Below are 13,022 nucleotides of genomic sequence, written 5' to 3'. Positions count from 1 at the left end.
AAAGGCTGCATGGCTAGAAACTTCTGATCAACTGAATGCATGACATGACATTCGCCTATATTTTGGGCACAATACATTAAATACAGTTGGTTGTAGCCTATTTTTTATTTATTTGATTATTTAAGGTGTATTTTCTGTATACTTTTATTTTTGGACCGATAATAAATTAAACTGACTGTATGTGAGAGAGTCAGTGGTAATATCGATGCGTTCCTATTGGTCAGAGTTAGAGGAGCTCAGCTTAGCCTGACAGTTAGCCTGCTCTGGACCAGGTTAGTTTGCCAGCATAAGTTGCCGGGGTAACTGAGTTTGAACTTTTTAAAGTTTGATTTATGAAACCGAATCTACCAAAAATAAGCCTGACTAACCGAAATAAGCCTGGCTTATACTCTAATCTTGGTTTATGGAACAGCCCCCTGGTTTCTCTTATTAAAAACGTGTGGAAACAAGGCATCAAGGATCTGGCAACCCGATGAGACTCTAGTCGGGGGTGGATCAGAATGATATAATCTCTCTCTGGAGCCCCAAAAGGGCTGAACTTGCATTTCGAGAATGTGGCCCATGCATTTTAAGATTGTGGAAGTGGTGTCAGGCTATGGCATATAGTTAATCTCAAACCCCCTAGTGCTGTCCACGCTCTGGTAAACATGTATGTGTGGATCACTCTCCTCGCAGGCTTGGCTCTTCTCCCCGCGCTGCTGAAAACTTTCTTCCCATGGCTTCTCCAGGACTGCGTGTATATGTACAGGGCTCTTGGATGCGGGATCCGATTAAATGTATACAAAAGGAAAACTCCGTTCTACAGTATTGTGGACTGCTTTTTGAAGGCGGTGAAGAAACACCCTCGAAAGGTGTTTATTCATTTCGAGGGGAAGACTTACTCTTATGAGGAGGTGGATAAGGAGAGTAACAAAGTAGCCAATGCGCTGCGCTCGGAGGCTGGGCTCAAAGAAGGGGACACGGTCGCGCTTTTCCTGGGGAACGAGCCCCGTTTCGTGTGGACCTGGCTCGGCCTGGCTAAGCTCGGCTGTCCCGCAGCACTCTTGAACTTCAATATCAGATCCAAATCACTCCTTCACTGCTTCTCCTGCTGCGGGGCGAACGTGCTCATAGCAGCTGCTGGTGAGGTTCATACGCGCTGTCTCTAGAGATGCTATACATGGACTACTATAGCGGCGGAATGCCATGTTGTGAGGCCTTTGCTCTCATTCCCAACCATTTTCTAAATGCATGCATACTTTTGAAAAATATTGGATTTCTTAAACATAAATTATGACTTGAATTATGAAAAGATTAGAACTGTCAAAAAATAGTTACTTACGCAATAAAGCAGATGATGTGTTATAATGCAATTAAATTTAAATGCAATGCAATACAATTTAAAAAGGCTTATGGACTATATTATGGACTATATTTGTTACATCTAGCAGGGTTTCATATTATTTCTTAAAATGTTATACAAATAAGGCTTAAAATATAAAAATGTTATAATAAAGCATTTTATTTATTAAATTGATTAACTGGCGTGTTTTTGCTATAAGATAGTTCCTGCGCGCAGTGATTTTCACGCCATTGTATACCAATCAGAAGGCAGAAGTGAAATTTTCTGTCCCCTACTTTGCTTTCTTAAACATATGAAACAGAAATGATGGCTTTTAAAAAGATTAGAACTATCAAAAGTGGATTATGTCCTGTTATTGCAAATATAATGGCCCAAAACACAACTTTTAAAGACCTCTTATGTTAGAATAAGAAGTTTAAATATTTTAAAAACTACACTTTTTGCCCGGAAGACCTTTCATATCGTCATGTGACCACGATGATATCGAAACGATATTGATAATGCTGTTACATTCCTACAAAAAGAGGTTTGCAACCCAAATGGTTTACCATTTACTGCACTTTATTATTTTTCTACATATTTACCTATAAATCCAGCATGTTTTAGGAAATAGCTTACTTTCGAGTTGAAAATATTATCTGGTGGATAATATGAAAAAAGAGCACATTAATGAAGCTGTGCTTAAGCCCCACTTATGGGTTTAAGGGGAACATAAGACAAAAGTTTGTGAAGCACTGGCCTAGAGAACTCAAGCACATGCTGCGCATGTAAAAACCAGCCTGATTCTTTGGGAACCGATATCTGGAAGACTTTTACACGTTATCAGAAACTGCTTTCGTTAATGTTTAAATGAGATTTGTTTTAAATCATACTGAAAAAGTTTGCAACATTTTAACCCTCTGAAATATTGTAATGCATGTAAGTAACTGTAGAGTTTCTCTTGCAGAGCTTTGTGATGCTGTTGAGGAGATATTGCCGGCTCTGAAGGAGAAGGGGATAACTGTATACCTCCTGTCGGATGAGTGCACTACAGACGGCATTCAGTGTATCGGTCAAGCCATCGCCGAAGCTTCAGATAAGCCTCTGTCCCCGTCTCTCAGGTCCAACATCCAGATCAGGACTACAGCACTGTATATCTACACTTCTGGCACTACAGGTATCTGACAAGCCCTCATGTAGAGGATTATGTAATATTTATTGTTATATTCCATTCAATAGCATATCAAAGTAGGCCAACACTGCTGATAAAAAAAATGCTAAATATATAGTCATTGATATATGACTCCTTAAGTACTGTATTTATAATATGGATCCCTAAATAACATTGGTATTTCGGTCCATGGAGGTCTTCCTAAAGCAGCATATGTGACCCATGAGAGGGTCTGGGCTTCATCGTTCATCCAGGGTGTCTGTGGAGTGACGTCTGAAGACATATTCTACATCAATCTGCCTCTGTATCACAGCGCTGGATTCCTCATCGGACTGGTCGGATCCATTGAAAGAGGTTTGATGGATTATATTATACGCTGATTTTATATTTAGATGATTTAATTAGCTTTGTTGTTTTATATATAGTGCGTCTTACATCTTACATATTTTCTCCAGGTAACACTGTGGTTCTGCGGAGGAAGTTTTCTGCCTCTCAGTTCTGGGACGACTGCAGAAAGTACAACATAACTGTGATGCAGTACATCGGTGAAACACTGCGCTACCTCTGCAATACGCCAAAGGTAAAAGCACATGTGTTTTATAAGTGTGGAGATATTTGTCTTTATAATTTGTTTTTAGGGGCTTAAAATGTCATTAGCATGAGCTGCCTAGACTTATGAAGACTTTTCCAAAAGGTAGGCAGCAAAATTATTGCAGCCATATTACCAAAATTTCAGCTGTATTTTGTCCATTGTCAATAGTGGAGTGATGTGTGAAGCACAGCTCACACAGAAGTCTCTTTCAAACCAAGCAGAATCCGTGTGACCAACTGTAACCCATTGCAAATTCTGCATGAAGAAATATTTCGCCCTGGTGTGAAATTTTCGATCGCATGGATTCCTATTTAAAATGCCCCTATTATGGGTTATGAACGGTACATATTTTGGTTTTGGGAGTCCCCAACAACAGGTTGACATGCATGCATTTATTTTTACCTTATTTGCTTAACGACTCCCAAGTTTTCCCAGGTCTGTGTGTGCAACAAGTGGGCGGGCAATATGCTAATGTTTCATGTTGAGGTCATCATGAAACCGCTTGGGATTAATTTGAAAAACGACTCATTTTAATGATTCAGAGTCGACTCTTTCTTTTGAGAGACAATAACTTTACACACGGTGTAAAGATTTAAAACTTTGCAGGATGTTTTCATTCACTTAGAGCTGTTACACACTGCATGAAAGGTCATTTTCAAAAATCCATAACAGGAGCACTTTAAATGACTGGATTTCAGTTAAGAAAATTTGCTCAATAATGGTAAATGTGAATGCACATTTGTATCCCAGAATATATGTGCCCCTCGACCACAAAACTAGTCTTAAGTGTCAATTTTTCGAAATTGAGATTTATACATCACCTGAAATCTGAATAAATAAGCTTTCCATTGATGTATGGTTTGTTAGGATCTGACAATATTTGGCTGAGATATATCTATTTGAAAATCTGGAACCTGAGGGTGCAAAAAAGTCAAAATATTGAGAAAATCGCCTTTAAAGTTGTCTAAATGAAGTTCTTAGCAATGCATATTACTGATCAAAAATATGTTTTGATATATTTACGGTAGGAAATTTACAAAATATCTTCATGGAACATGATCTTTATTTAATATCCTAATGATTTTTGGCATAAAAGAAAAATGGATAATTTTGACCCATACAATTTATTTTTGGCTATTGCTACAAATATATCTCAGCGACTGGTTTTGTGGACCAGGGTCACATATTGCAACCAAAAATCCTCCCAGATTGTGGTTCGAGAAAACATAACATTTAAAGTTGACACTTTCATTCAGTATTTGTGTAAACTGTGTTTTTAGGCTTGTTAGAATATAAAGGAAAATTATGGCTGTAAATATATTTAATTCAATGCTGAAATATATTGATTAAAAACAGTCAAATTGACTAAACTGCAGCTCTTGTGAATTCCTATCAAACTGACTGGATTTCACCAGCGAAATTTTGCCGAACAATGGTGAAAGTGACTGGACCGGGTAGCTAACACGAAACCAAAGACTATAAATATACAAAGACGGTTTACTCCTATTACTTATGAATGGGAGAAACTGCAAAGCACAATATGACAGATTATGCCCCGCCTTTTAAATGAAAGAGCCAATCGCTGATTGTCATTGCAGTGGTTGTTAGAAACTCCGGTTCCCATTGTAACCTGAGACTTGCGCTTAGGACTGCACATGCAGGAAACTGGTCTAGCCTGAAAAATAAGCTTTTTAAAAGCTATTTGAGCATAAAGAACAACATTCATGGGGCAAGTTCATTTTAGATTTTGTTGCTGATTTGAAATATGTACTTTAATTGTGAGTTCAGCAAGCAGTTTTTGAGATTTCAGGATTCCCCCATTCATTTGGATGCCAAAAATAGCTGCTTGGAGGCGTTGCAAATATGAGTGAACAGACTTTCCTTGAAAGGGACTTTGACTTCCAGTGTGGAGGAGCACTATTTAGCACGTTCCCTTATAAGGCAGCTCACTAGGTTACTGTCTCTCAAATTTGTCTGGAAATTCTTTGTGACAGTGCAAAGGCAAAAACACAAACTAGGATGTTCTTTCCACTTCATGTTGCAGAAAGACGATGACCGAGACCACAAAGTGAGAATTGCCATTGGAAATGGTGTACGAGCAGATGTCTGGAAAGAGTTCCTGAACCGTTTCGGACGCATTCATGTCCGAGAGCTCTATGCCGCCACCGAGGGAAATGTCGGCTTCATCAATTACACCGATAAAGTCGGAGTGGTTGGTCGTATCAATATTCTCAGCAAGGTTAGTGACGATACACATTTCTTAGCATTGAGAAAAGCATCTGTGTGCAAAGTCAGCTTGATTGCCTTTGTACTCCACAGGTGTTTTTCCCCTTTTCCATCATTAAGTTTGACATTGAGAAAGAAGAGCCTGTGAGGAACGCTGAGGGTCTGTGTATCCCAGTTGGAAAAGGTAAATCAGGTGCTAGCTTTGTGGATTTTATGGTGTAATTCATTTTATTGTTATGTGGCGTCTGTAAAGATAGTATGAGGTGTTTGTTTAGGCTAGTATTTGAGGTTTTAAGACTCAACTCCCATTGACCTTTTGATCAGAACATTGTTCGAAATAGTTAATGTTTAACCCTAAACATCTTACATGTGCAGCTTTAGCCAATACAATCGTTGATATGAAATGTTTTGTAGATGAGGTTGGCCTTCTAGTCGGGAAAATCACAAAACACACCCCTTTTATCGGTTATGCTGGGAACAAGCAGCAGACCGAGAAGAAGAGACTCAGTGATGTGTTTGTGAAAGGAGACCTGTATTTCAACAGTGGAGATCTGCTGAGGATCGACAACGACAAGTTTGTCTACTTTCATGATCGAGTTGGAGACACGTTCAGGTAGCAAAGCTGAAGCATCATTTGTGCACTTAAGAGATTCAAGCATCGCATTGACGTTTGTTTTTGCAGGTGGAAAGGAGAGAATGTGGCTACAACTGAGGTATCAGATATTCTCACGATGGTGGACTGTATCGAGGAGGCCAATGTGTATGGAGTCAAAGTTGAAGGTAGATGTTATATTTGAAATGTAAAGGGTTGGGAATTGAATGGATTTAATGATTCCGTTGATGGTTCTTGAAGGTTTACAGTGATCAATGTAGTTTTATTCATGGGTTGTTCATTTCATGGGCCTTTTTTTTTCTTCAGCAAGGTGTCATTACATTTATGAATTTGGCAGATGCTTAGCGAAAGCGATTTAAATTGCATTCATGTTCTTGATTTCCTTGGGCCAATCACAGACATATCTGTTGAGCACATGAAAACAATGGCCAATCAGAGGCATTTAAGAATCCGCTCAACAGCGCTCAAAATGCTGGTAGAGTCACATTTTTAAAATTTCAGTACCAACGTTGGTACTTTTGACACTAATTTGAATCTTTTTAGCCATTGGAATATGACTCACAGATTGACACTGAATCTTGACAAGTGAGCCACATATCATTATTTACTAAATTACTTTAACCAAAAATCATTCAGCGTGTAGGGCTTGTCAAGTCACCTTTATTTATATAACTCTTTTAACAATACAGATTGTGTCAAAGCACTTAACAGTATCAAATTGGAGGATAGAGTGTCAGTAATGTATAATAATAAGATTAAACACTCAATTTTCAGTTAAAGGCATTTCATTATTGAATTCAGTGATGTCATTGTCTAGCTCAGTTTAGTTAAATAGTATCTGTGAAGTCAAACTGACGATAATCACTAGAAATTAAGTGTCCCCAACTGAGCAAGCATGAGGCGCCAGAGGGAAGGAACCAAAACTCCCTCTGTGACAGAATGGAGAAAATAACCTTGGGAGAAACCAGTCTCAGTCGGGGGGTCAGTTCTCCTCTGGCCAGACGAAACCCGCAATTCAATTCCAACCGCAGCCATGTCAGATCGTGTAAAGGGCTTATCTGATTCCCGTGGTCTTGTCCTGATGGGGCATTTTAATTTATAATTTAATGTATTTGTTATATTCATTATTTAAATTTTTTTTAATTTTTGAATTTAAATTTTTGGGTGATCTGACCCTTTAAAGGAACACTCCACTTTTTTGGAAAATAGGCTCATTTTCCAACTTCCAAAGAGTTAAACAGTTGAGTTTTACTGTTTTCGAATCCATTCAGCTGATGGGTGCAGCAGGCTCAATGATATTACGCAGCGCCTGAAAGTAGTCCCCAGCTATATCATAACTAGTTACCTAGCTGGGGACTACTTTCAGGCGCTGTGTAATATCATTGCGCCTGCTGCACCCATGGTACAGCAGCAAAGTTCCTTGATTATTACTCTGGAATGAGAGTATAGTTCCTAGCCATATCGGCCTAGAAAATCACAACTTTTCAAGTTTTAAACAGGAAAAATATTGAAACACTTTGGTCATTTTTGAGCGTGATGCTAATGGCCTAATCAGATTCAATGATCTACGCTAAAAGTGCTACCGCCAGACCCGGAGATCGACTGAATGGATTCAAAAACGGTAAAACTCAACTGTTTAGCTCTTGGGGAGTTGGAAAATGAGCCTATTTTCAAAAAAAAAAGTGGTGTGTTCCTTTAAGAAAGCAGAAAAAATGTACAATTCTTCTCCACATTTTTAATTGGGTTTTCATGCTCTTATCTTCAGGTCATGAAGGAAGGATTGGAATGGCAGCTGTAAAACTGAAAGAGGGCAGAGAGTTTGACTGCGTCAACACTTGCACTGTTTTGGCAAACTATCTTCCAGTATACGCCAGACCTCGTTTCATCCGAATTCAGGTTTGATGCCTTACCTCTATCTACAGCATATCCCCTTAAGAGTCCTGACGCTGTGCTCTTCGGTCTCTCTGATACTCGTCAACAAAAAATGTTTTTCAGAATTCCTTGGAAGTCACAGGAACTTTCAAGATGAAGAAAGTGAAGCTGGTGGAGGAGGGCTTTGACCCGACCTTAATACGAGATCCTCTCTACTTCCTGGACCTGACGCAAAAGAAATACATTCCGCTCTCTCAGGAAATTCACAAGTCGATCATGTCGCAAGAAATTAAACTGTAAAAATCCATAGAATAAGCTAATGGTGCAACTTCGAAATCTACTAACCAGTGCTGCCTACTAATCTCAGGGAAAACAAGTGATTCCAGTGAATGATTTTAACCTTTACAGACCAACAGTTTTACATTAGTACTTTATGAAATGCATAAACGTGTGCCTTTTAATAATGTTCATTTATAATCATCTCAACTTGCAGTTAAATAGAAGATTGTGGTACATTAAATTTACTTTATATAATAGTTTATATACTACAACTTTAACTCTCAAAGCAGTGATACTAACCATGAGCCAGTTGAGAAGAGATAAATGTGAAATACAAATAATAAACGGTTAATAATGTAGCAAAATAGGCACAAAAGGCTTGCCACACAGTGTATTTTGATAAATTAATGGAATTTTGGCGCAAATTTGTCGCTCAAATGAAAATTAAATTTAAAATTGACATTTGATTGGCTTTTTTTCCCCTCCTTTAGTACAATAATTGTGGTTCTGATTCGCCACTTGCCACAAGCCAGTTGAGAGTCACTGCTTTATAGGTTGAAAGTTCATCGTGCTGACACAACAGCTTTTAAGAAAGCCGGTCGCTGCTGGTCAAGAGTTCGACTCTAATCAGCTGCAGTATGTTTTAAGTAGGTGAAAGGGCAAAATTCATGACCTCCCCTTCCCATCAACCTCTGAGCTCAAAAATAAACATTTCTACAAACCCAAATGAACCATTCATTCTGTACCCAATACCGGGGTCATTGACACGGTTTCCATTTCACAATCGTCAAGATGATCCAACACCACTTAAGTGAAGCAGTAAAAACAAAAAAAAAATTTTACTTTAAAAATGAATTTATTAATACAGTTGTATACTTAGAAATGTGCTGCAAAGAAAATGAAACGAATGTCGCCACACAAAGTAAAGAAACTAAACCCGGGATGAAGCTGCGTCGTCATATCAAAACAAAGTGGTACTGATGTGCCTTAATAAACGGTCTATTAGTACAAAAATACATTTCAGGGCACACAATACAGTATCACAAATAAAGTCGGGGTCCAACCACCAACGCGGACCCTTCTGAAGTACAGAGTCCTTAAATGATTTAAACCGAGCACTTTTCTAGTTTGTAAATAATAAAAATGTTTCTGTAACTGTTAAAAATGCCATTACGTAGTGTTTTGTATATATGCTGTTGGTATAAAAGATAACGTCCTTTTTCGTTGCTTTTATTTATTTTTAAATTCATTTCAGTTTTCTCTGTACTGCTAAGGTAAATTCCAAGGCTCAGAAGTATAACCGGAATACAAACATAACCAATGTTATAGTTTTCCTTTTTTTCGTTAAGAAATTTTTTCCATGTTACGTTTTTATACAAAATAACAAAGATGTACAAAAGGTCATTTACAGCGAACCAAGGCCATATGCTAGCACAATATATACAGCTGTAATTGAAACATATCCTAGTGTTCTTGTATATTCTTTGACTTCATATGCATAGCAGTGAAAAAGCAGACCTGTTGATCAGTCTTCATTATTTGTGTGCTAAATATCCCGCTTCATTACGGTGGGAGAGTTTCGTGTCCTTCTCTCTGTAACAGAAAGTCGACGTTTGCTAGTCTTTCGGGTCAAAGTAACAAAACAACCAAAAATGCAGATAAGGCATCACTGCTTGCAGTGTATGATGGGTAGGTTTGTGTACTCAACTTAGTAGCAGGCGTTTGGACCTGAGTCATAGCACATGCATAGATCTCTAGACAGCAGGAGTTTCGGAAAACCACAGTCAATGTTTATCTACAGTAAAACATCGCTAGAAAAGAGCGCTTCAAAACAAGAGAGAGAGGAAAAAGAGCCCATTTTTTTGTTGTTTTTTCATTTTTAGCCAGAGAGGGAAGTCCATGAGCAGATGAGTGCAACAGTCACATTCCTTCAATGAGCAGTTCTTCACTTTAAAAAGTTCAATTGTTCTTCATTCTCTACAAACCGACATGCTTTCCAGATCCGTTCCACGAAAAACACATGACCTTGCGAACAAAAAAGCTCTACATACTTTTCTGTTAGGGAGCACATTGATAGGATTCACTTGTTTTATGTAAAACTACTTAATTTTTCCATCAATTTTTGTTCCGGTTCCGTTCAAGACTATTTGGAGAAAAAGACGCTACAAATGTCAAAAACGGGATAACGTTTTCCCACTGTCTGTGGCACAGGTCATGCATTCCATTAGCAGTTCGATTTCAGTAATTTATTAATTCAGTAATTTTTTGCAAGTCTTCAAGCACCAAAAGGTAAAGAAAAAGGCAAAACCAAACTCGGAAAAAAAAAAAAAAAAAAAAGAGGAAACCAAAGGGAATAGGAAAAGGAGCGCTCCGTAGCACTGTGCCATCAGTGCTGCTCTCGGAAGAGATTTTTTGGGAACGATGCTTCAGCCCATCAAAGAAAAGAGGGAAGAATTAATACTTCATAAAGTGGTGCAAATCCCTCCTCCTGAGTAGAAGAACTGGAGAAGGGTCCATGCGCTCAGTAACAGACCAGCTGTTGCTCTCTTCAGAAGTGGTCGATCAGCACGGACACACAGTTGGCACCCACCAGGTAATTGGGGTCTCCTGGTAGACACTTGTTTTGCCAGCATTTGGGGTCACCTGTGGACATTTCAAGAGAACGAACGTCATGAGGAATATGCTATTAAACATCATAATCTAAAAATCCAGATTTTTCTATTCACACCAGGGCTGCACGATTTGTAAAAAAAATTCTGGGATATTTCTGATAAATTATGATTAAAAAGAAAAAAGCATCAGGTTTGCTGTGCTTGTTTGTAAGGCTGCACAAGTTAGCCCAAAATTGTATTACATATTATATGTTAACATGAGCTAATAAAAATACTTCAATATTTATAAATCATAATTTCAATCAATTTTAAATCAAATCTGTTAATATTATTTAATTGACCTTATCTAACATGAATGAACGGTTATATTTTTATAAACTAACTTGACAAACAAAATGAATAAATACTGCAGCAAAGCATTATTGTTAATGCATTAACTAATGGGACCTTATTGTAAATTGTTTCCCAAGTATAATAATTAAAGATTAATCGTGCAGCCCTTGTTCACACTGCAGCTAAATTCAGGTGTCACTCATTTTTGGCTGCTCAATACTGTTCTGTATACACACTGTTCGATTAATTAGGGTAGTGACAAATGAATTTGCTCCTGGAAAGAGTTTCATCAAAAATAGCAATCAGGTTAAGATGCCACATTATCACCATGCCAACCATCTTGAGATCAGGAGTGACTCCTAATTTAAGGGATTCAGTTTTGCAAATAAAATAAATATGGTTTTGATTCCCTGAACCGAATGACTTTGTTTGGACAGGCCCTATTCACACTGCAGCTAAATTCAGTCACTCCCCTTTAGAGCACTTAATCCAGTTCTGTTCACACACAGAATTTGGTTATGGGTGTGAAAACCAAATTCACTCTTGGGGGAAAAAAAAAAAGGTTACAAATGTAAAACCAAAATTTAGTGTCATCCACCTTTCTTGTCTTCTTCACCACATTACCACCATGCCGAAATTAGGAGTGACTCCTGTTTTCGTACACAATAATTTAGCAGATTCAGTCCTGCATGAAATTAAATGTGGTTGTAATTTCCAAAATTTTCCCAGAGTAACCCAATTACTCCATTTACACATGCCATTTTCACACTGCAGCTGAATTTAACAGTCACTCCTCTTTTGAATACTTAATCCAGTTCTGTTCACACTGAGTTTGGTTATAAATGGGTGTCACAACCAAACCCAGAAAAAACTCGTTAAAAACAGCAAATGCCAAATGGGTTAATTTGTTGGCATCCATATTTCTTATCAACAATCATATTACCATCGTGTTAACCATCACAAGATCAGGAGTGACTCCTGTATTTATACACAAAGTGAATGCTAATTTAGATGGACTCGCTCCTGGTTGTCTTCCTCAAACGTGGCCACACTGAGCCCAATGATGTGTGTCAGTTCCAGTCACGTTTAACAATATCACATGGGTTAGTTGGGAATGAATAAGAGACATTAAGTACATTTGCGATTAAGACTGGTGATAAATCGATGAAGCAAAGCAAGCGCACAGATCACACAGTGAAAGCGTCATGTGATCAGGATAACTGAGCATGAAATGTTAATTCAGAGAACCCAGAAAATGAAAGGAAACCACAAGATGAACAGCTGTTTCCAAACAGCTTCAATCCCGATCCCAAAAGACCCATCATAGGACAGAGAGAAAGGACAGCATACCCGACGAGGAGTCGGAGGATTTTAGAGCAAAAGACCAACCATCAGGGGTCATAGACGCACAGTGTGGTAGACGCAGTTCCACGGGCTTCAGGAACTTCAGACCGTGAGGGCCGCACATCACCAGAGGACTGAGCAGAGTTTCACCTGGAAGAGCAGACAGGCTACAATAAGCTTCTGGAGCAACAGTGTCATTAATTCAACAACTACACCACCATTCAAAAGTTTGGGGTCAAAAACACTATAAAGAGGAGTCTTAAGCTCAATAAGACTGCATTTATTTGATTACAAATACAGTAAAAACTGTAATATTATGGAATACTATTAGAATTTAAAATAACTTTTATATGTGAATTTATTTTCAAATGTAATTTATTTCTACGATCAAAGCTGAATTTTCAGCATCATTACTCCAGTCTTCAGTGTCACATGATCCTTCAGAAATCCTTCTGATATGCTGATTTGATTCTCAAGAAAGATTTATTATTAAAATCAATGTTAAAATTTTTGTGTTAATATTTTTGTGGAAACATATTTTCAGGATTATTTCATAAATAATAAGTTTAGCATAAATAATAAAAGAACAATAAATTAAGATCAATAAATAGAACAGCATTTATTAAAAAAAAAGAAAAAAGATTTTGGTAACAAATTGC

General features: G+C 37.9%; 2 protein-coding genes across 5 annotated transcripts in view; one reads left to right on the top strand and one right to left on the bottom strand.

The window, feature by feature from the left end:
* The first annotated feature begins 480 nt into the window (after nt 1-480).
* On the top strand, nt 481-8,953 carry LOC306868471 (long-chain fatty acid transport protein 2-like). Its single transcript, XM_079414655.1, has 10 exons — nt 481-1,122; nt 2,289-2,498; nt 2,688-2,846; nt 2,948-3,072; nt 5,129-5,323; nt 5,404-5,494; nt 5,725-5,923; nt 5,993-6,090; nt 7,689-7,819; nt 7,919-8,953. Exons 1-10 carry the CDS (start codon nt 648-650, stop codon nt 8,093-8,095), a joined length of 1,860 nt encoding a protein of 619 aa, XP_079270781.1. The 5' UTR covers nt 481-647; the 3' UTR covers nt 8,096-8,953.
* LOC306868469 (tight junction protein 1-like) overlaps nt 8,916-13,022 on the bottom strand; it is a 62,820-nt gene continuing 58,713 nt past the window's right edge. For 2 of the 4 annotated variants that reach the window (XM_079414650.1, XM_079414652.1), the window contains 2 exons: nt 12,409-12,513; nt 8,916-10,717 (listed from right to left, as the gene is read on the bottom strand). In XM_079414650.1, coding sequence (XP_079270776.1) covers nt 10,623-10,717; nt 12,409-12,513 — 200 coding nt within the window. In that variant the 3' untranslated portion in view covers nt 8,916-10,622. Of the gene's footprint in view, nt 10,718-12,369; nt 12,514-13,022 lie in introns of all 4 variants that reach the window. The other 2 variants (XM_079414649.1, XM_079414651.1) reach the window with 2 other exon arrangements.

This window comes from Barbus barbus, assembly GCF_936440315.1.
Source record: "Barbus barbus genome assembly, chromosome: 50".
Classification (NCBI taxonomy): domain Eukaryota; kingdom Metazoa; phylum Chordata; class Actinopteri; order Cypriniformes; family Cyprinidae; genus Barbus; species Barbus barbus.
The sequence above is the reverse complement of the archived record's forward strand: the minus strand, read 5'-3'. Positions and strand labels throughout refer to the sequence as shown.

Coding starts and splice junctions, on each gene's coding strand:
- LOC306868471 (XM_079414655.1), top strand. CDS start 648: ATGTATGTGTGGATCACTCTCCTCGCAGGCTTGGCTCTTCTCCCCGCG. Junction 5,324..5,403: donor GTATCAATATTCTCAGCAAG/GTTAGTGACGAT, acceptor TGTACTCCACAG/GTGTTTTTCCCCTTTTCCAT. Junction 7,820..7,918: donor CTCGTTTCATCCGAATTCAG/GTTTGATGCCTT, acceptor AATGTTTTTCAG/AATTCCTTGGAAGTCACAGG.